At 32.7% G+C, this 23,997-nt stretch overlaps 3 protein-coding genes across 4 annotated transcripts in view; 2 read left to right on the top strand and 1 right to left on the bottom strand.

Moving 5' to 3' along the window:
* The first annotated feature begins 1,239 nt into the window (after window positions 1-1,239).
* Window positions 1,240-12,306, top strand: LOC115891596 (alanine--glyoxylate aminotransferase 2-like). Its single transcript, XM_030912109.1, has 8 exons — window positions 1,240-1,384; window positions 3,081-3,199; window positions 9,104-9,338; window positions 10,120-10,213; window positions 10,437-10,685; window positions 10,742-10,921; window positions 11,586-11,830; window positions 11,937-12,306. Exons 1-8 carry the CDS (start codon window positions 1,332-1,334, stop codon window positions 12,205-12,207), a joined length of 1,446 nt encoding a protein of 481 aa, XP_030767969.1. The 5' UTR covers window positions 1,240-1,331; the 3' UTR covers window positions 12,208-12,306.
* Window positions 12,290-16,732, bottom strand: LOC115891579 (acetyl-CoA acetyltransferase, mitochondrial). Of its 2 annotated transcripts, none has more exons than XM_030912083.1 (3): window positions 16,637-16,732; window positions 13,225-14,435; window positions 12,290-12,576 (listed from the first exon to the last, which is right to left on the bottom strand). In XM_030912083.1, the coding sequence occupies exons 1-3, from the start codon at window positions 16,655-16,657 to the stop codon at window positions 12,297-12,299; spliced, it is 1,512 nt and encodes a 503-aa protein (XP_030767943.1). In that variant the 5' UTR covers window positions 16,658-16,732; the 3' UTR covers window positions 12,290-12,296. The 2 variants fall into 2 exon arrangements, with proteins under 2 accessions (XP_030767943.1, XP_030767934.1); XM_030912074.1 differs by lacking the exon at window positions 16,637-16,732 and adding an exon at window positions 14,499-14,872.
* LOC115891591 (baculoviral IAP repeat-containing protein 7-B-like) overlaps window positions 14,994-23,997 on the top strand; it is a 24,131-nt gene continuing 15,127 nt past the window's right edge. Inside the window, exon 1 of the mRNA XM_030912095.1 lies at window positions 14,994-16,212. Within this exon, the coding sequence (XP_030767955.1) occupies window positions 15,277-16,212 (936 nt within the window). The 5' untranslated portion in view covers window positions 14,994-15,276. The remainder of the gene's footprint in view (window positions 16,213-23,997) is intronic.

The following is a 23,997-nucleotide window of genomic DNA, read 5'->3' as shown; positions in this document are numbered from 1 at the left end:
ATCAGCGGTAAAATATGCCTTTTTGCGGACGACACTAGCCCCACTTGGAGCAAGAAGGACGTCACGGCACTTCATACGGTTATATCAAATGACTTAATCACCATTAAATCTTGGTGCGATTCGAACCTCCTGAGTCTCAACATTTCTAAAACTAAAGCTTTGTCGTATAAAAACTCGCTGCAGCCTTTTGTACTTAACAACACCACCATTGACGTCGTAAAATCTGTAAAATTCTTGGGGCTTGTTGTAGACAAATCTCTGAAATGCATGCCTATCGATGCTTTGTCGAAAAAAATAAGCTCCGCCTGTTTTGCATTAAGATCTGTTTCTAAGGAGCTTAACTTGTCAGTGGCTAGATCTGTTTATTATGCACTTTTTGAGTCGCACCTCAGGTATGCCCTTCCATTCTGGGGTACGTGTTGTGCGACTCAATTTGAATGCATTTTCAAGCTCCAGAAGAGAGCTGTTCGATATTCACTGGGACTAAACAGCAGAACTCATTTCCAGGACTTTTTTAAAAAATTAAAAATATTAACTTTTCCTTCCTTATTTATATTTGAATCCGTTTGCCTAGTACGTAAGCATGTATCAGCTTCTCAAGAAAGGCCATCTCACACTTATCCGCTCAGGAACGCGGAGCAAGATCTTTATCTACCTACCCCACGCTCAGAGTTAGTTAAAACTTCAAAATTATACAACTCGAAAAAAATGCACAATCACCTGCCATTTGAAATGCTGTTACGCACCATTTATTGGGAGGTTGGAACAAACCTTAAAATTTAACCAAAGAAACATACATTTTTGCTTAAAAACACTATACAATTTAATCAAAACAAACACAGAACGTGACTTCTATTAATACCCTAACCCCGTTCAATGACAATTCGAATATTTTATCTAAAACCTTAGAACAAACACACAATCAACAACCTCAGCATATATTATTTTTTTAAAGCTTCCTCTTGTCAAAGCCGACTCCGAAATAACAAAAACAAACCAAAGACCTTAAGCAAAGCACTCTAGAATTAACCTTTATTCATTTAAAAATATCTGGATGTAAAGTAAACAATAACAATGTTAGAATGGATTTAACCGATAGCGGACCTAATTTTTATGTTTGGGCAGTGTAAAATCTCAAAGTTTACATTGTTGAACAGCTGTTATCAGCGTGATTATGTTAAAGAAGCGTGCTAAGATTGTGGCGCGCGCACGCAGCGTTTAGTCTTATATATAATTCAGTACTTACCTAGACTAAGTAGCACAGAGTAGCAAAAGTCTTTAGATCATCTGGTACTTTGGTACTTCACCGGTGTTTGCAGAAATCCTAAAAAATGGAGCAGCTGCCTAAAACTCAAACCATAGCTCTCAGAGAAAAATTGATAGGGTAAGAATTTGTTTATTTTATTATTTTTTTTTATTTATTACGGATTTAGGCTTTGCAATTTTTATTTGTATTTGATTATTCTTTTTTTTAACTGATTTATAACGTGAGATTTAGTAAATAAAATTAAATAAATGTTTCTTTTTGTTAAAGGAAATAATAAATTAAATTGTCATCAAAATTTAAAAAAGAAATAAAAAAAAAACAGTTTATTTTTATTATATTTACCGGAATTAAATAATTTTTACTTCTTTGTTATTTATTTCTTTTAGAAATTCATTTAGTTCTTTTTTAAAAAAAATATTTGATTTTTAAAAAAGAATTTCAAAATTGCGAAAAGAAAATTAATGTTTTAGGGAAATTTGCTCACGAAATTGTTGCACAGGGTGTTTTAAAGCTGGGTAAAAAACAACTCTTCGATTAACCCTGTATAATAAGTCAAATACTAAAGTTTATAATAAACTGAGTTTACGAATTAAAGTTAATATATTTATATAATATAGTTTGCTAAAAAAAATCAAGAAAATAGGGATAAAAATAAAAAAAATATAACATTTTAAAAACTTGACCAAAAATTTTAATTGATTATTAATTTAATTATTATTTTTTTAAGTTTAGCAGTTTTTGACATAATAAAATTATAATTTTATGTAAAAACTACATTTCTAAATCAACTAATAATTGAATATTTTTCAACATCAATTGAATTTTTTCATCAATTTATTATTTATTTTTATCTTTTTAAAAATGTTTTAATCTATTTGAATTTTTACTACAATTTGTAAAATATAACACAAGGTACCCCCAAATATTTAAACAATAAAAAAACGATTTTTTAAATGGAAACTGTCATTTTTTTATTCTTTTTAATTTATCAGACGTCAAATAGCATTGTCAAAAAATATAGAGTTTGTGCTATTTAAAATAAGCAATTTGACAGCTACTTTCGCTTAAACCGGAAGTGGCAGAAAATATTTTAAAAATATAGTACAAACGAAACTAATCTTGACTTGAATCATACAAATCTGTATCAAAAATTTTTTCTAAAAAACTTTTAATAGACAATTTACTAAAAATACTATGTATATACTAATTTTTTTCTTAACAGAAACTCGAGATACAATTGACAATCAAATGGGTTAGAATTAATTTCACTGAAAAAAAAGAATTTTACAACTATTTTGTATTATACAGGGTGTCCCAGAAATAAGTGCAAATATGTTAAGAGGTGATAGATCTCGATAAAAGAAACATATTTTCTCTTTATCGTTTTTCAAATAAGTCCAAAATAACGGAGATATTTTACTTTGAAAATTTCCAAAAAAAAATGATTTTTTGCTAAAATTTTGAGAACCACTCGATCTTTTCTGGATTTTCTTGTAAATTTAATCTAATACCTATGTTGCCATATTATCAAAAAATTATGTTTTTTAACTAAAAACTAAAAAAATTTCGAATTTTCAAATTTTTTTTTGCGAAAAAAACCTCATAGGCGTGTTTCTGGGTTGAACTATACTACCAGTTAAAATATTTGCACTTATTTCTGGGACACCCTGTATAAGATACTAAAAAGATAAACTAAACACAATCAAAAAACTTTAAAAAATTGTTTAATTTTTAATCTAATTAAAAAAAAAATTAAATGCATGACTTTAAGATTTTTTTTAATAAAATTTTATAATATTTTTGACATTTTTAGGCCTTCCTGTCAATTGTTCTTTAGGAAAGACCCTCTCAAAATTGTGAGAGCTAAAGACCAGTACATGTACGATGAGAGGGGTGATGCCTACCTTGATTGCATCAACAATGTGGCTCATGGTAAGACTAACATAAGAAACTATCTCTACTATATCTCTGAATTATAATATTTTTCGACTGTATAATCGAAAAAAAAACGGCGTCAGAGACGGCTGGGAATGACAATCGATGCTAATTTTGGCGAGGTCAAGTCCTAGACGTCATTTTCTTGGCCCGTACTTTTCTTTATTTTTAGATGACGCTTTACGAATTACCAATTAGCCTTAAGAAGCTTGTAATTTATTTCTATATTAAGTAAAAATTATTTTAAATGGTGTAGTTTTGATGAAAGTATAGATTTAGTATTGATTAGTCATTAATTGTCATTTAGTTTTTTTTATCATACGGTAGTTACAGTGGTCAGTAAGTTATAGAGAGGTATAGAAAATAGACACTTTTCTATATATAGGTGAATATTCTGTTAAAATAAGAGATAATCTATCGTTAAAAAAGATTCATTCATGCAGAATGGGATTGATAATTTAGCTTCCATATTTTAGTCATTTTTTAATTTTTTATTTAATTAAACTAAAATGTATCTATGTCATAATTCATTTAAACTACTTATCTTCTTTTTTTTGACAAACAATATCAAAATTCCTTTATGTAGACAATAATAATTAAGAAGTCTTTGAATCCATTGTTTGTCTTTAGTAATCTGCCACTATTTCTCTTATCTGTATTATTTATAATACCATTAGTTTATATAATTAGACTAGGCCAATTATCAACTATAATGCTCCTAATTATCAGCGGATTTTTCCTTGAGGAAGAATATTTTATACAGGATGGTCAAACTTTAACAAAACTGTAAGAAAAGAAATACTAAAAATATAATTTGGGTTGAAAATGTTTGTGTCGTGATAGAAAATAAAACTCGTAAAGTTTGAGTTAAGTGAGTATTTATTTCCCGTTTAAATAACAGGGAAATTTTTTTTTTTAATTTTATAGCGTTCTAACAAATCAGCGTATTGTAAAAACCTATACATATTCTTGTAGGAAATTTAACGGTCTTCAAAAAAGGTCTAATATGATTTTTCATTTAATCGACTCGTTTGAAAGTTATTGAAGGTTAAAATTCAACTTCAAATCGTATATGATAACTTTTTTTATATTTTATCACGAAATAATGGCTCAAAAACAGAAAATATCGTATTTTTTGTAAACTAAATCCAGGTACAGGATGAAAAAAGTGCCGTACGTAGGGAACAATGTAGTTTTTTAGATAATATTTTTTTATTAACTAAATCTGCTACGTCTTCGATAACATTCAAATGAGTCGATTACAGCACGGTTAAGGTTAAGGTTATGTCTCCATAATGAACAGCACGCTTTGTATCTTGGTAAAAAAAATATTAAGAACTCATAGTTTACCAGAATTTTTTTTTCATTATCGTGAACGATATTTTCACGGTAACTAAAAAGAAAAAAATATATTTTTTGGTGCACCCTAATAGACATTGTAAAACAAAAATTCAATAGGAAATATTGAATGGAAATGTTAACAAAATACAGAGAACAAATGACAACAACTGTCAAATCGACTTGTTTCAACCATTCCTCATCATTTAAGTTACATAATCCAATAAAATTGTCATTTGAAAAAAAAAATTACGGGCAAGCTGATTTTTTTAGAGTTTGTCAGCGACCGGTCATCTGAGTGTAAAATAAACAAAATCGGAAATTTTCCCCTTGCGGTTTTTGAGCAATTGGGGTGGTTTTTAAACGGTTTTATTTAGCTCGACCCGTACGGTATTTATTTATTTGTTTGTTTATTTTGGTCAAAATTAGAAATTGAAATTTAAGTACCTTCCTGTTGACAGATTGATCTGAAATTTGGTACACACCTTTAGTTCCGATGACAATACAATATAGTAATATCAATAACATTGTAAATCTAAGATGGCCGCCGGTACAAAATGGCGGATTTCATATTTTTCCACAACCCCCTCAATATGGGTATCAAATGAAATCTTTTCGGTCTATAAAATGGTATTTTATCGTCTTGTATAAAAAATAACAATTCGTACTTTTATGCTTAGGCCTAAAAGAGCTTTACTTTCATGCCTAGACGTTAAAATGACTTTTTTATATTGTCAATCACGTATCAAAAATTAATACTTTTGTGACGTTTGAAAAAAAAACTAATTTAAGTTAAATATAACTACTAAAAAATAAATAAAAAAAAGTTAAATTAAACTAATTTAAGTAATAATATAACTTATTATAACGAACATTACGTAAGTATGCAGTGTTAATATTGACATTACATCGAAATAAATTTCCCATCGTAAGTGATATTTTCGCACGATATATTAAATTTAATTCCATTTGTTTGCCTAGGTAAGCTATATTGTGCACAGATTATACAAATACATACAGACTATATTATTATAGTGCTAATACATATCTACTCTGTATGGAAACGTAAATATACGTTATTGTGGAAAGTTACTGTTGTTTTTTCCTCTATCAGCTTATTTATGAAATTTGCATAAACGGTGACCTTATCTAATGTTAACGTTCTTTCTGATTAGAACTAGCTATATTTAAACTGAGGGGTATGTACGAATATACAGGGTGACCTATACTGGAATGGATTGACCGAAATTCTACTAACATCAAGGAGATTGATCATTGATGGTTTTGATAAAGTGGTCGAAAATTTTATTTATCTCGGATTTAACAAACAAGGGATGATGTGAAGAATAAATCAAACGGAGACGTAGCAATAGCTCGTAACTCAACAATAAAAGTGTCTAGAATATGAAGAGACTGATACTAGGGTTGGCATTTCTGGTCTTGGGTGCCGATTTTCGTGTGTACGAAGAGTACGATCAACACGCTTAGTAAAATAAGATGTACTGAATAAAGACAGAAGCAAGTATTTTCTCAAGCGCATGGAATCTATCGTCAGATTAAGTGGTTATGTAATAAATACTTCGTATTTTTGCTCTCTTCGGCTTACCAGATTGCCATAGCGATTCACTCCTATACAAGTAATCGCCGACCCAAGGTTTCGCTTGCCACCAGGGTATATCGCTACTTATGCATCTGAAAGCTGGACCATGAAAACTGCCAACAGAAGAAAAATAGATGCTTGATGCTTTCTTATGGTGTGGGCCTACAGAAGAATGCTAATTTCACATATAGAACATTGGACTAACCTCTCATTTCTAAGGCAGTTGAAAGCCACCACAACACTTTCAACAAAAATAAACCAGACGTACCTTAGGTACTTTGGGCACATTTGGATAAAAGAAAATGAACTGGAAAAACTCATCATCGAAGGAAAGATTAATGGCAAAGGAACAAAAGGAAGGTCTCCAACGTACTGGGTGGGCCAAATTAAAGGAAGGTTCCCTAGCGACACAAGATAGAGAAAGATACCTCTTTCGAGAGTGAGAAGAATGAGAAGAAGTTCATGTGGAAAAAAAAATTATAAAACTTTTGAAATACCTAAGACCTATGAACATTTTTGGACTAAATTTTTTGCATGTGGTCGTTAGGAGTTTTGTAAACACTGTATCTATCATATCTCCATAAAAAAAAGTCCAGACTAGATAAATTAGGAGTATTTAGGCATTCTATTACTTGATAAATGCATTCTGTATTCCCCAATTAATAGAATCATATCAATTAATTTTGCTGTATGATAAGTTCCCATTTTCGGCAAATTTCTGTGATTTTTTTCCGTTTCAACTGACAGAAAGAGATATAACTAGTTGTTAAAGTTGAAATAATTCGACATCTATGTGGAAGTAACGCCAGGCCACCTAGATTTTATCAAATGTGTGATGTTGAAGTAACAAAGCCACCTAGATGTTATCAAATAATAAAGATCTACTGATATTAAATCATAAAAATGAAAATATCTAGGAAAACCTTTGTCTGGGGGGTGGGCAACCTTAACAATATTTTGAATAGACATGAATTCTTCATATCGAAATAATATATTGGGTATTCCATTTAAAATAAAATAAAAAATTTGCTTTTAAAAGTGACCATTGTTCAACATTAGTTTTGTCTCACCCTGTATAACTTTTCGGGTCCAGTTTTAGTTTGATTTTAAGTAAATTGGTTACTTTCATAAAGTATTAGACTATACCGGGTAAATTCCAATTTAGGTAGCTTTTATTGAAATTTAAAATACGTTCTTCATTTGGGAGGACATTCATTTCATTTTTGTACAAACTGTCGTTGGTCTTGGAGCCTCCGCGTCGTATGGAAGGCACCACCCTGTATATGTAGCTACGTCAGAAAGTAAATAGACGTATCTACGATTTTTTCTTCAAAATATGGTTATTTGACCTCTTTATTGTTAACTGATAGATGTTATAAACCTTTACTTTTATATTTAGCAACTTTTAAATTCCGTATCAAAAAGAAAACAAATTTTTAAGATAATTTCTTCTATCAAACCGTTAATTATTATATCCTTAATTCTTATTTAAGTTCCTTATAAATATAAAACTGTAAACAACTTATTTTTATAAATCTCTTTTAGTATTTTAAGTACCTACACTAATTATTCTTGTTTCTATGACAACAATTTGGTGCCTATTCGATAATACCCAAACGCGTAATGCAATAATAAGTAGTTTTGTCTACAAAATAATGTTTGTTATAATTTAGGACGAATGAAGATATATAATTTTGGAAAATCCAGTTTGAACCGGTTTTAAAGTAATGTTTATTTTTGATAAGTCTTTTGGACTATTAATGCTAATTTATATTAATATTAATGTTTATCTAATTTTAGAAATTGTTGATTTTTTTCGGTAAAGTCACGCACTTATAATAATTGCGAAGTTAGAATTCTAAAGCAAACTTTTTAGTTTAAGTGTATACAGGGTGTAACTTTGGTTCCTACGAACATACAGGGTGTTTCAAAAAACATGTGCCATCTCTCTTGGGGAGATTCCTCACGTAAAAACAAGACTTATTTTTCATATCAACATAGGGCCGATTCTGCTTTGTTTCGTAGCTACAGGGTGTTAAAATCTTAATAATCTTTCGATTTATTATAATTTTCTTCTAAGTAGTTTTAGTGATTCGAATGAAATTTTGGGGGTAAAAGTTACTATAAGTGTTACATATTTTAATGCTAAAAAAATGTCAATAAATTTATCAGGGACGTGCATATTTATATTTGGTTATCACTGGAATATTTTTCCAAAAAAAAACAGGTACGGACGAAAAGTTATTACTCTTCAAAACAGTTAAAACACATGTAGGTGGCGCCCCCTACAAATAGGAGTCATATTGACATCAAACACAAATTTCTCATATCAAAAAACTCCCAGAGACCTATTTTTATCCAAATATTGACCCGTTACTTCAGAAATTATTTGGCAAAAATCGAAATAAAAATGAAACTTCTACACCCTGTATCTTAAGACATATATTTATACGAACTTTTTTACTTATTTTATATGCAGAAGTTGCTGAAGTTTCCGGAATACAGTTCGGACCACCCTGTATATAGCACTGTGAAAAATTTTTGAAACTTAAAGTGTAGTTTTGATTTCCAAAAATATTTTCATTGATATTGCTGGAGAATACTATTTCATAATTAAACCGTTTAAAAATATATTAATATATATTTACACAAGTAAAACTATACTTCTTGTCGTATGTAAAATTTTTTATTCTTTCAGAATAAGCCTTGCTTTGAATGTTAGTAGTTTTAAGGGAGTACTAGGGAGAAACATCCCTATAGCCATAGGTTGTGAATAAAGTCAAATGAAACACTTTGAGTTTTTCTATTTATTGTTAACATATAGAATTTCATGTATGCCTGAATCTAGAAACATAGAATATTATATTTTTACATTATTGAGAACCAGAAACTTAGCTTTATTTGGAAAAATCCGCTGGCAAAAGTTTTTAAAAGTTTTCAATAATTTTATTTCGTTTCTCCAGTGGGACACAGCAACCCCTCAGTGGTCAAAGCCGGCTGCGACCAAATGTCCCTTTTGAACACCAACAACCGTTTCCTACACGACGAAATAGTCATCTGCGCTCAGAAAATCCTGAGCACCCTCCCTGACAACCTCGAAGTGTGCTTCTTCGTCAACTCGGGCTCAGAAGCCAACGACTTAGCACTACGTCTCGCTCAGATCCACACCGGAAACAAGGATATCATCGCTCTGGAACAGTAAGTTCTTTTTACAAACCGTTTTATTTAACCCTTTCCAGATCAATCAACCCCCAGATGTGCTTGTTTCTTCTGTTTACTCTAGCTAGCTTTTAGGAAAACAACAAACACAACCGATTTTGTATATTGTAGACCCGTTCTAATGCTACTGTTTTTGTTCTTTTTCTTACAGCTTTAAAATTTAGATGTGCATAACGACCAGAAACCGTACCACGAATAGTGCCGTCGATTCTGCAGGCCTTTGAATTGCCTGCGAGTTATACCAGAGATTGATTTTTGCATTGAAGATTCTGCTTTCGGGAGATTTGCTAGTGTGTTCATGTTTTGGGTGACTGCTGATGTCTAACACCAGCTTCAAGATTTGCTCAAATTCCAAACTCTTACTTGAGTTTTGATCAAGGAAATATGTAACAAAAATAGAGATACCTAAACGTAACATTGATACAATTATTCGCTTTAAATTTTTACAACGCATATTTTTATGATTTACGATAAAATCATATTCTTGTGGAAAGCTCTCTATCTTAACATATTTCTCTGGCGATTTTTGAAACTCTATACAGTGTCAATTTGACAGATCAATCTTGCAATTGGTGCTAGAACGGAAACCAAAAAACTTTCCAGGACTGACACCTAATAAATATGATAAAATCACTTTTATTTGGCTTTATCATATAAAAATTGCATGGAAAATTATATTATAGAGTGTTGGTCTTGGGAAGATGCGAAATTCTTGAAAATTTTTTTGTTGCTTAGGTCGAATATTGTTCTATTTTTCTAGTGCTTACCATGGCCACTTGACATCTCTCATTGACATTTCCCATTACAAATTCAATCTTCCCGGAGGCGTTGGCCAAAAAGAACACGTCCACGTGGTGAGTTTTTTACACATATTTGGTTATACTATACGATCGAAAAAAAAACGGCGTCAGAGATGGCTTGGAAATGAAAATCGCAGTTGAATTTTTTTCGAGGCCCACTAGACGCCGTTTTTTTTCGATCATACGCTACTTTTTACTAACTGTCAATAGATATAGGAAAATAAATAAGAGTACACCCTGTATGCTAATCAGAATATAAATAATAAACCTTTTTTAGGCTCCCTGTCCTGACTCGTACCGTGGTAAATACCAAGACACCCAGTACAGCAAAGACGAACTGGGATACTTGTACGCCGAAGAAGTGAGACAAATCTGCGAAAATGTCAAAAACAAAGACCAAGGAGTGTGTGCCTTCATCGCAGAAAGCTTCCTAAGTTGCGGGGGGCAAGTTATACCTCCTAAAAACTACTTCGAAGAAGTCTACCAGCATGTGAGAAATGCTGGAGGACTTTGCATAGCTGATGAGGTACAATATCTCAAGATTTTTTTGGTGAAAATGGATTTAAAATGATTTTTTTCTAGGTCCAAGTAGGTTTTGGTAGGATAGGACGTCACTGGTGGGCTTTCCAGCATTATGACATCAAGCCTGACATTGTTACGATGGGAAAACCTATGGGAAATGGTCATCCAGTGGCTTGCTTAGTTACTACAAGAGAAATAGCTGATAGTTTCTTTAATACTGGAGTAGAATATTTTAATACGGTAAGAAAAGTCATTATTTTATATTTTCCCTGTATTTTTTATTAATATTATGTCAAATACACTTTGAGAGACACCCATCAGTTACATAGACAAAATGTAATTGGAAATAATAGCCGTTATCTTTCATCAATATATATAACAATATATTAAAACAATTTTCACTAAACTAATAAAATAATAACACCCCGTATATCGGGAATCATAATAGGAAGCTGCTTATTTCTTTTTAGCAATATATTCTTTAAAAAATCACTTTACATTAAAAAAAACCTTAGACTATAATACATCTAGACACCTAAAACACTTACGCAGATTGTAGCCAACATAAATTACTGAGGGAAGTGACCTCACGGCTCGTTGAACTGAATTCTTTAAGAATAATGGACGGTTTAAACATTTGCACATGCCCAATCTCTTTACCTTTATCTCTGGATTCAATTCATATTCAGTATTAATAAAAAAGTACCAACCAAATATTCTAAAAATCGCTTTAATATATTTAAAAAACATTAGACTATACCTATAGACTATACACCTAGACACCGAATTCTTTTACGATTATTGTAGCCAACATAAATTACCTAAAGTTACTCCTTACCGTCTTTTCATCTTTTTTTTTCAATTTAAATACATTATATCTAAGTAAAAAACGTCTTATTTTCAGTATGGAGGCAACCCAGTATCCTGTGCCATCGCCAACGCAGTTTTTGACACAATCGAACGCGAAAATTTGAGGGAAAAAGCTTTAGTAGTAGGAGAGTACCTTCTGGATTCCTGCCAAATGCTCGCAAAGAAGCACAAATGTATTGGTGACGTTAGAGGATGTGGATTATTTGTTGGTCTGGACCTGGTTGAAGACGCTACTTCACGCAAACCCAACAAAAAGTGTGCCCAATACGTTGTGCAAAGGTATTAACTTAAATTTGGCTTTATCTTTGATACAATTCGCATGTTGAAGCTTCCAGCCTTATTATATCCATTTTATATTTGAATTTAACTATCCATTACTCTTTAGGATGAGGGAAGAACATATCCTAGTTAGCGCTGACGGTCCAGAATGTAACGTCATCAAGTTCAAACCTCCCATGGTATTCACCAAGGAAAACGCAGACGAAGTAGTCCTTACCTTGGACCGTATCTTGAAGGAAGTCAGACATAAGGAACAACTAGACGCCAAAATCAAGAGTTTGCAGAGTCAGCAAGCACCTGTCACCGTGGAAGCACACACCAGCAAAGACCACAGGCCCAGGAGAACGATATTCGAACAGACCATCAAGTCGATTTGAACAAGAAAAAACTGTTTTTACTTTTATTTATTTATTATTACATTTACTTATATTAAGTAACGTTTAGGTTTAAATAAAACACTATATTTTTACTGCCAATACTCTTTTATTTCGTTTAATTTCTTTTCTAACAAAGACTTATTTAATCTATGCTTGCAAAGATATTCATTATTTAAAAAAAGCACGGGAATTTCATAGCGATACAGACGGAGCCATCTAACGTTCTCTTTCGAAGCTATGTCAATGGTTTCAAACTCGACTAAGTGCATATATGGAGAGAGTTCTGCTTTTAGTTCGTCACACAAAGGACAGGGGTCTCTAGTGTATAACGTCAATTTCGGTAATTTTGTTTTTGAAGTCGTTTCATTTCTGAAAATAAAATTAAAAAAAGAAGCATTAAAATTAATATAGTAGAGTGCATTTGTGTAAAAACTATTAAAATATTAGGATTTTGATTTATGAGAAGCCATAACAGGTAGATTATTATTTTTAAAATGAAAGTATCTAAGATAGTGTTAAAAAAATAATTTCAGATCCTTTTTAATGAATATTTTAGATCCTCTAAGCGATATAGTACGATTTTGATTATACAGGGTGGTCCAGTGTTCAGGAATAGTTCCATTTGCCGTTAAAAGCATCAATAACTGTACAAAACAACTGAATTTTGCAGGAAATTAACTCAAAAATCAAGTAAAAATGATTTGGAACAAGCAAAACTGTACTTACTTGCTTTATATGTAAAATTTTATATTCTTTTGGAATAAGCTCTAGTTTGATCTGAAATAATAGTTGTTCTCTGGCTTTTGTAAAAGATTTAAAGAAATAGCAAACCAGTAATCTGTACAGGTCTTTTTCAGAACACAAAGTCACCCTGTATACATGAAATACCCATCTAAAACCAATAAAACATTCAAAAAATCTTTAACAGTTTATTGTGGACATTTTTCACAACTTATATAATATAAAAAAAATATATTTAATAAAAAAACACTTTCAGTCGCCATTTTTATCACTTACAATCTCTCAATCATAATTGAAGAAGCTCCTCCCCCACCGTTACATATGGAGGCAACTCCTTTTTCTCCAGGTTTCAAGGCATGTACCAAGTGAACCACTATTCTTGCTCCAGACATCCCGATAGGGTGTCCCAAACTTACTGCACCTCCATGAACGTTAACTTTTGCTGGATCCAGCTCTAGTAATTTTTGGTTTGCCAGTACGACCACACTAAAGGCTTCATTGATCTCCCATAGAGCTACATCATCCTTATTGACCCCAGTTTGTTTTAAAAGCTTTGGTATGGCTACAGCAGGTGCTATAGGAAAGTCAATTGGTTCACAAGCACCATCAGCATACCCTACAATCCTTGCCAAAGGTTTGAGATTCAGTCTTTCTGCATTTTTTTGTGTAGTTAAAATCAAAGCTGCTGCTCCATCATTTAAGGTAGAAGCATTGCCAGCTGTTACAGTACCATTTTCCCTTTGGAAAACTGTAGCAAGCTTGCCAAATTTCTCAAAATTCACCCGCTTGTACTCTTCATCTTCTGAAAAAACTACATCAGGCTGTCCCCTTTTTTGAGGTACACTAACAGGAACTATTTCAGACTCAAACACTTTGTTTTGCCATGCTTGTGCACTTCTTTTGTAGGAATTAATAGCAAACTCATCCTGTTGCGCTCTGTTGATACCTATTTTCTTTGCTGTGTTTTCTGCACAATTTCCCATGTGAATTTTGTTATAAACATCTGTAAGTCCATCAAAAACTACTCCATCGATTAGATTTACACCTCCATAAGGAGTTTGTCCTCTTTTCAAGTAATAGGGTACATTGGACATGGATTCCATGCCTCCAGCAAGGACAACTTCTTGTGCTCCTGTCTGTAAGGCTTGAGCTCCAAGCATAACTGATTTCATACCAGAAGCACAAACTTTATTGATTGTAGTGCAGATTGTTGAGGTTGGGAGTCCAGCAAAAATGGTAGCTTGCCTTGCAGGAGCCTGTCCCACTCCCCCTTGGCATACATTTCCCAAAAACACCTCTTTAACTTCATCTTTCGGTATGCCAGCCCGTTCTATAGCAGCCTGGACAGCAACACCACCGAGTTTAGTGGCTGGAAGTGTAGATAGGGATCCCAGAAACGAACCTATGGGAGTCCGTACTGCCGAGACAATGACGACATCGTCACTGCTTGATCTGCTGGCGTAAGTCCGAACAGTTGTCTTCAAGACCTAGAAACATGATTTAGTTAACTATATGACTATATTTCTATTAAAATATACTAGAAAATATACCTTGGCTACTTTGGATAAGGACATATTTGTCGGCTTTATACACTGGCAATGAAATAAAAGTTATTTAGATAAAAATTAAGAAAGCAGTAAATGAACTTTGATCTCTATTAGCAAATATGTTTACCAGAGGAAATCGCAAACAGTGACTCTTAAAATCTATACTTGTAGAAACAACTTTAAATGCACGCTTTTGAGGCTTAAATTTAAAATATTAAACGCCTAGAATCATTATAAAAAGAAATAAAATATACCTTAATATTAAAAATAAACAAAATAACAGAAAAAGTTAAGGTTGACAGAAAATTTGCTACCCACAGAAAATATAAATAAGGCTCTGACCCCTTAAATGTATGCAACATATAAAACAAGTATATTTAAAATATTAAGAAACAATATATTTTATTTTAAGATAAAGCTGAGATTACGAAATAGAATAACAGTTATTCCGATAATTAGATAGTGTAAAAATATTAGCTATGTGGTATTTACTTAGTTTAATACTGTTGAAAAATATTATTTTCTAATCGTTTTTATGTTGAGTGTGTTGCATACTGTCAAAACGTCAGAAAACCTAAAATCAGCTGTTCATGACTTTTTTCTCGACTTGCAGCAAAAAAAATTGAGAAATTACAACTAATACAGCGATATCAATCAGACAACATTATGCGAATTTAACAAGAAATTAACAAAGAAAACAAAAACAGTGCGTCGCAATTTCCAGACAATGAAACTCAAGCTAAAAGAACAAATATTGTGAGTAACTTAACCTAAGAAAAGGATGAACGTTGAACTAAACAGACTGCAAACCTTCTCCGAGTGGCCAGGAGACGCCCCCGTAAGTCCCGATAGAATAGCCAAAGCGGGTTTCTTCGCTACCAAACAAGGCTACGAAGTAGAATGCTTTTCTTGTCACGTAAAAATATCAACATGGAACTATGGAGACCAGGCCATGGCCAGACACAAGGACCTGAGCCCCACGTGTCCCTTCGTTTTAGACCCTTCTACCTCCGGGAATGCTCCCTTCACATTCAGGCCCACAGTTGTACCTTTTTTACCCCTAGATTATACAAACGAATCTGTCAGATTGGCATCGTTTGAAAACTGGCCTGTTCCTGATATTGTGAGACCGGAAGACTTGGCTAGGGCAGGGTTTTTTTCGTTGAAAGACGGCGATAACACGAAGTGCGCTTACTGTAAGGGCGTAGTAAGGGCTTGGGAGCCTGGAGATGTGCCTGATTTAGAGCATAAAAGACATTTTCCTGCTTGTTGGTTCGTCCGGAACATTATAGAAGAAAGACTAACGAATAACTCTATTCCAAACTCATCCAGTAACTCTGTGACGCATGGTGAAGGACCCCTAATTCAAGTGAGATCTGAAGTAGACAATTTAAATGAGCTGGGAGTCCAGAAACATAATGGTCCTAAAAGACCTGACTATGCTACGGTAGAATCAAGATTGAGGTCGTTCACAAATTGGTCTCCTAGTTTAATACAGACGCCGGATCAGCTGGCACAGGCAGGATTTCACTACGAAGGTGTTGGGGACCAGGTAAGGTGTTTTCATTGTGATGGAGGCCTGAGGCATTGGGATCCAGAGGATGATCCTTGGACAGAACATGCTCGATGGTTTTCTACGTGTGCTTTTGTGAAACTGGTTAAAGGACAAGAGTTTGTGACAGCCTGTGCACTGGACAATGCAGAGCAGACAAATATGGTAAGTTTATGTTTTTTATAAAGCCACAATAGGCCCTTCTTAGTAAGTACAATACAACGTTTTTTATAAGCAAGTTTTTTGAGCATTTTTCTTTGGAAGATTTTTTCTAATTCTGGCATACGAAAAATTATTGAATTTTGTTTGTCTTCTGGGGACTAATGCTCATACAAAAAGCTCATACATTCTTTAAAATGTACGAAGGGGTCAAAAAACATTCATTCCTCTGAAAAATATGTGAGTTTTTTGGCAGAACGAATATTTTAGTTTCCTTTATAAAGTTTAGTACAAATAAATATTTTCTGTAGGTCATTCAGACAATTTTATGTAAAAATTAATAAGAATACTAATCTTTAAAAACGTGTCCGCTATTTTTAAACTCTGGTCACTTTATTTTTTTATAATAAATAATATCTATGTTACTTACTGAGGTCTCCTGAAGATCCATTTTTAATTAAGTATATTATATCTATTTAAAAAACGTATACCTAGGTATTTAAGATATGATGCAAGAGTTCAGGATAAAATATAGGAATATTTTTTAGGGGTGTCATATCGTTAAGTCATAACGAATTTGTTTGAGACAAATATTATTTTTATTTTTTCTTTAAGCAGGGTTTTTTTATTTGTGTTTGCTATCCTATAGTCGGTCAAATATTTAAGACAAAGTTTTTTCTTTAGTTTTGTCTTTAAAAAAATATTGATTTAAAAAAAAAACAGGATGATGCAGTTCGGTGTAACTTTGTGAAGGGTCGTCAAGCTTTTTTAAGGGGTACGTTTTACAAATAAAGGCCCTCCCTAGATGTGGCGTTTTACCTGACAGATAAGACTGATTAAAGACTAGCATATACACTGGAGATTTTACCTGCAGTTTTTTTTAAATTATATAGTATTGAGCTAAGACAAAAATACAGGGTTCCTTTTCCTTTTTTCTTGGATTCTTGGACCTATTCTAAGAGAATTCTTCCTTGTTAGCACCTTGTATCTGAAAAGTAAGATGTTCAGGTTACAGAGTGTAATTTAGTGATTTAAATAACATGACATAGAAGTTATTTTTGCAGTTTTTTAAATCAGACGTAAAAGAAGTTTGAATAATAATGGTAATAAATGATTACGATGATTCAGAAAAGGGCATAAACAGGTTTTTATTATTATTATTATCTATTTTTAAACCTGATTCCTTGCTTTTGGTAATGATATAGTGAGACCGGTGTCCAAAGATTTTGATCTTTGATCTCTGAATAACTGGACTGCGTTAGCGTTATTTTATCGACAGTGGCGTACGAATCTATTTTTGATTAGTTTTAATCAATATTATGGACATGAATAAAACACTTTTTTCCAAAGTTTACCATGACTTCACTGAAGCATCATTTCTTGTTCACTGTTATTAACGTCTTAATTACTAGATATTAATACATCTGGTATTATAGGGTATTCTGGTATATTGTCGATTTTTAAATAAACTCATTATTTCTATCTTATTTTTTATTAGAATGAGCATAATCAAGAGGGCTACATTTTTCTAATATCTTCGGTTTGAAAGAAGATATCAAGATACGGTTTTCGCTGACTTTTTAAGATTTTATTACTCTTTATTATCAGCTAAAATTACATATACTGTCGCATTTAATTTTTTCGAAAAAACGCACAATGTTTGATAAAAAACTTATTATTATTATTATTGTATTCTGGTATTTCGTCGATTTTAAAATAAACTGACTGTTTCTATCTTATTTTTTGTTAGAATGGGCATAATCAAGAGGGCTACTGCTACCGTATTGTAAAAATAAGGCAATTAAGGGCTTATTTTTTGGTATTTATTATAATTTTGCTAATATCTTCGGTTTGAAAGAAGATATCAAGATGCGGCATTCGCTGACTTTTTAAGCTTTTGCTACTCTTTACTATCAGTTAAAATTACATATACTCTCGTATTTAACTTTTTTGAAAAAACGCGCTATGTTTGTTAAATTGTAAGAAAGCGCCCCCTAGCGTCTACGTTCAAAACCTTATTATTATTATGTTTATGGTATAATATAGAGTAAGAAACGCTCTTTTAAACGAGCACTCGTTTGTTGGATTCTGATCATCCAGTCCGGAGTTATTAACATTTATATAAAGATAGATCTAACCTTTCCCCACCACTTTATTTTAGCAGATAGGGGAAAATGATTCTAACAAAGAAAATCCAAAATTTACTGAAGATTATGAAGCTATTATTTATAGTACCCATTTTCTTATTTTCCATAGCAGTTGCGCCCCCTAGTGGCCGTTTTACAAACTTGAAAATAATTACCAGCAATTTCTCATAGTCCTTTTAGTCATAATTTTTTTTTCCGTAAGCCCTCCGGCTAATACTTTCCGAGATACAGCCAAGAGTTATTTTTAGTGGGACACCCGGTACAAAGTTCAAAAAAATTCTCTTGATAAAATACTAATGAAGAGAAATAATGAAAAAAAAACATTATTTAGAAATTCTATGAATTTAATACTTTATTGTGTACGAAAAATTATTTTTGTACGCCTATGTTACTGACCAGAGCTCCTTTTTACATTCCTTTGTATTTATATTGTCTGTTTTTTCACTGCCAAATTTAGAAAAAAACCTCATAGTGCCAGGAATGTGCGCTGTTGCCACTGGTACCCGAAATGGTTCTGTTCAAACTCCAAAGGTACCATTAGATTGATTCTTATATTTATTTAAGTAAAATGGCGAATGCGCCAGGATCGCTAAAGGTTACGAATTTTTATTTCTTGATCGTCGAGCTGTTATGAATGAAAAGAGATTGTGTTCAGCGGTCTAACAATGAGAAAATTATGAGGTACCAAGTGGTACCGCAAATAGTACCCGGCAATATACAGGAGGTTTGGTTGCTTTAAGTGTTAGCGATGGAAAAATAATGAATTTCAAAATATATGTTAAAAAGATGCGCATATTTTTGTTGTTAAGTACCACTACTGTATGGCTAAAGTCATAAAATGACTGTTGCTATGAATGTTCTCTCTTTTCAGAGAAAATAAAAGATTTTTTTTGAGTGATTCAGATATACAGGGTGGCAATAGTGCGTCTGTAGCTCCTAGAATAAAAAACTTTTTTTTTATTTTAAATTAAAATGCAAACCTAGAGTATGTAACGTACTAGGATGTATTTCAGGAAAATATTTTAACTTCTATAGGGTGGCTCAAAAAAGTGTGAGTGAGTCGGGATGATTTTTTTTAAATGGAACACCCTGTATATTATTACATTTTTGGCTTCCTTTCAGATCATTTTACATGATCCTAATATATGAGTAAATATATATATATATATATATATATATATATATATATATATATATATATATAAATAAATAAAAAATACAAGAATTTTCCGTTTATTGCCGGACTCTGTATGTATACACAAGTGCCTCGTTTTCGCGGGGGTTCGAAACGAACTTTTTATTACTTCAACTATACAGGGTGAGTCTTTAATAAGTGCAATCATTTTTAGGGGTGTTATATTTCGACCCAGGAACTTTCTATGCGGTTTTTTTTTCGCAAAAAATATTAACAACCATTTTGCTGGAATCTAGATCTCCTGGTCTTCATGGATGACTTCTAGCTAATAATCGTAAGTGTCCAAAGAATACTGATGCTGTGGTCTTTTCGTACTGCCCCCCACCGCAGACGGGAGCTATTGTTTTTATTTTTTTCGAGATGAAGAAGAATATTCAAATAATTCTTTCTTTCCTGTTTATTATTTTTATCTTCACACTTAATTTGCTTGATGCCGTGGCTTTGTTTCAAATCTCTGGATTATTCTTTGAACTGTTGACTTATTCGGTATGGGTCTATCCAGGATACTGAGCTTCAAACATATCCGACACAGCACAGATACTATTACATATCAGCAAAAAAAATATTTTTTTCGGAAGTGGTTAAAATCATAATTGTTTTGTACAAAAATGAGAATTCCTCTATTTGGTACCTTCAAATTATTGTAAACAAAATCATATTTTTACTGGTATTTTAATTGTAGCTTTCTCTGGACTGTATTAATAAATTTTAGTAATTTAAAGGTAGATTTTTAAAAATATCATTTAAAATCTATTCTAAATAAATAGTTATTTTTTATACAAGACGATAAAATGGTATTTTATCGTCGACCGGAAAGATTAATTAAAAGAAATTAATTTCGGGACACGATAATGCAATTTTATCGTCGTGTATAAAACAATATTTTTTCCATAGCGAATTAAAACGTTTTAAAAAATATTCAGAAATTATTATTTCAAGGAATTTATTACTAGTAGAAAAAATATTGTGCTGGGTTGGCGTTGGTTTCTATGTAATTTGACGAATAAATAAAGCTGTCTCTTTAGTTGTCAGTTTTGAGTCAATATTTTTTAATTCTCTTTCGTGTCGATTGCTGATTGAATTGTAGCCAAAAATGGCTCAAAACTAAATAAGTAAATTACCAACAGATATTCACGCCGAGGCGACAAACGCCCTATCCAAACTACTTCCATTTAAATCCCGAATAACTTATGAAAAGGAATACAAAAATTTTCAAAAATGGAAGCAATTAAAAAACGTGCGAGAAGAAATAAAGTTTTTAACCTATCCTCGCTGTTAAAGTATCTTTTAATCTACACTTGCGGTTAAAGTACTATTTTATCTACCATTTTTTTTTATAGATATAAGGCAATATTTTAACAGTTGGAAAAAACAAAATTCTAGACGATTGTACAATTTCAACGCCTCTTCAAAAAAGTCTAATACAACTTGTGCATACAATCATCTGGGGAGATAATATTTGAAGATAATATTTCAAAATTTACATGGGATTTTTCTTGCCCCATGTCCTGTATAATATGCAAAAGTTTTTCATGCTACTTCGTTGTATGGTAACAACAATTTTTACCCGTCACACCCAACATATTTCCAACGTACATCACGTTGTGTGTAACAATTAAAAGCAATAACAATAATAATATCTACTGGAGGAATTTTTAAGCATACTTTAGTGTGTCGATGAATCAGGCCGTGTGGAATGCCGGCCTTAAATCTATTTAAATCATTTTTATGTACGTTGCAGTCGGTTCACGATATAATTATCGACAGCCTGGCCTGTTTTCCTTCGATTTTTCCATTTCCTCCCACCGTAGGGATGTCCAGATTGAAGAGAAAATATCGATACATCTTTGATTCTACTAAAATCATTTTTATGGATGTTTCAGTCGGTTCACGATATAATTATCGACAGCCTGGCCTGTTTTCCTTCGATTTTTCCATTTCCTCCCACCGACCGTAGGGATATCCAGATTGAAGAAAAAATATCGATACATCTTTGATTCTACTAAAATCATTTTTATGGATGTTTCAGTCGGTTCACGATATAATTATCGACAGCCTGGCCTGTTTTCCTTCGATTTGTCCATTTCCTCCCACCGACCGTAAGGATGTCCAGATTGAAGAAAAAATATCGATACATCTTTGATTCTACTAAAATCATTTTTATGGATGTTTCAGTTGGTTCACGATATAATTATCGAGATTCTGGCCTGTTTTCTTTCGGTTTTTCTATTTTCTCCCACTGTAGGGATATCCAGATTGAAGAAAAAATATTGATACATCTTTGATTCTACTAAAATCATTTTTATGGATGTTTCAGTCGGTTCACGATATAATTATCGACAGCCTGGTCTGTTTTCCTTCGATTTTTCCATTTCCTCCCACCGACCGTAGGGATGTCCAGATTAAAGAAAAAATATCGATACATCTTTGACTCTACTAAAATCATTTTTATGGATGTTTCAGCAGGTTCACGATATAATTATCGAGATTCTGGCCTATTTTCTTTCGGCTTTTCAATTTCCTCCCACTGACCGTAGGGATGTCCAGATTAAAGAAAAAATATCGATACATCTTTGATTCTACTAAAATCATTTTTATGGATGTTTCAGTCGGTTCACGATATAATTATCGAGATTCTGGCCTATTTTCTTTCGGCTTTTCAATTTTCTCCCACTGTAGGGATGTCCAGATTGAAGAAAAAATATCGATACATCTTTGATTCTACTAAAATCATTTTTATGGATGTTTCAGTCGGTTCACGATATAATTATCGACAGCCTGGCCTGTTTTCTTTCGATTTTTCCATTTCCTCCCACCGTAGGGATGTCCAGATTGAAGAGAAAATATCGATACATCTTTGACTCTACTAAAATCATTTTTATGGATGTTTCAGCAGGTTCACGATATAATTATCGACAGCTTGGCATGTTTTCCTTCGATTTTTCCATTTCCTCCCACCGTAGAGATGTCCAAATGAAGAAAAATATCGATACTTGCTTAAATGGATTCTACAGGACCCGGCAATAGTGCGTCGAGCATCTGTAGCTCCTAGAATAAAAATTTGGGAATATTGTTTAAGCGCATACCTAAAGTATGTACTAGGATGTATTTCAGGAAAATATTTTAACTTCTTCAGGGTTGCTCAAAAAAGTGTGAGTAGATCTGAATTATTTTTACGCTCTGTATTATGTAAAATCTGTGTTCTGTTATGCCTGTGTGTTATGTAAAGTGATCTGAAAGGAAGCCACAAATGCAATAATATACAGGGTGTTCCGTTTAAAAAAAATCATCCCGATCCACTCACACTTTTTTTAGCCATCCTGTAAAATGTAAAACTTAAAATATTTTTCCGAAATACATCCTAGTATCACAGATTATACAGATTATAAACTTTGGTTTTTCTTTGTTCTTTTTCGTGGTTCCAATTTTCGGAATCGGGCACTAGTTAGGTTACTAGTTTGCGCACATAGCACGCCCACTTATGGCCTCTAAAATTGTACACAGCGCCTGACCGGCACAGTTATTAGAGAGATATCAGAAAACCGAATAGCGTCATGCAGTATTTACGCGTGCCTTATCATGGTTACGATATGTGCTAGTCAATAGAGAACAACGGCACAGACTACAAACACGTTAACGTTTACGTACGCATCCGCAATCCTTATATTTTTTATACACGTCAAAGATTCTTTACGTCTACGTATACGTGCCAGCAGCGGCCGACTCGACCGTAGGCCGTTGTTCTCTAATTTTTAACGCAACACCCACTAATAACGTTACCGCCTGACGTAATTTGCGGATCAATTACACCAAGCGCTATTTTTAAATAACGTTTAAAAATTGCTTAAATGGGCATGTGCGGGAATTTGACAACCGGGGCCGGCGGGCGAGATCTTTTATTTTAGGTTATGTTTGAATTGTTTTGAATTATTACTTTAGTTTTATTAGGTAATTTGATATTTAAGTAGCTGGGATTAGTTTTAATTAAATAAATATGGCCCAAAATATGGATTCCACCTCTTCCAATATTAAAGAACCTACAAAGAGGCTTAGGTTTGCAGCAGATGACGACTTAGCCCTTCTAAGAGATTTGTTGCTTGTTGCCCTAAACCCACTGGCAGACGTTGAACAATAAAGCACTGAAAATAAGCGCCTTTAGCTGCTTAGTATTAAAATACCTAGTAAACAAAACAATTTCAAAGTTTTAAATTCAAAGTTAGGTTAAGTTTAAATAGCGGACGCGACGCGAACAGAATTCTTTCCGACCCGATAACTATAAATGAAGAGAGTTAAATATCAAAGTTGTATTTTTTAATCACCTCACGTAAAGGAAATAACACCTGGCCTTATTAACGTCCATGCACGCTATTCGGTTTAGCGATATCTCTCTATTACGCTGTTTATTGTTATTTTACGCGAGTTTATTTTTGTGCACAGGAAATTTTACTA

The sequence above is a fragment of the Sitophilus oryzae genome, unplaced genomic scaffold, assembly GCF_002938485.1.
Source record: "Sitophilus oryzae breed Bouriz unplaced genomic scaffold, Soryzae_2.0 scaffold_1007_pilon_pilon, whole genome shotgun sequence".
Taxonomy (NCBI): domain Eukaryota; kingdom Metazoa; phylum Arthropoda; class Insecta; order Coleoptera; family Curculionidae; genus Sitophilus; species Sitophilus oryzae.
This window is presented reverse-complemented; position numbering and strand designations above follow the sequence as displayed.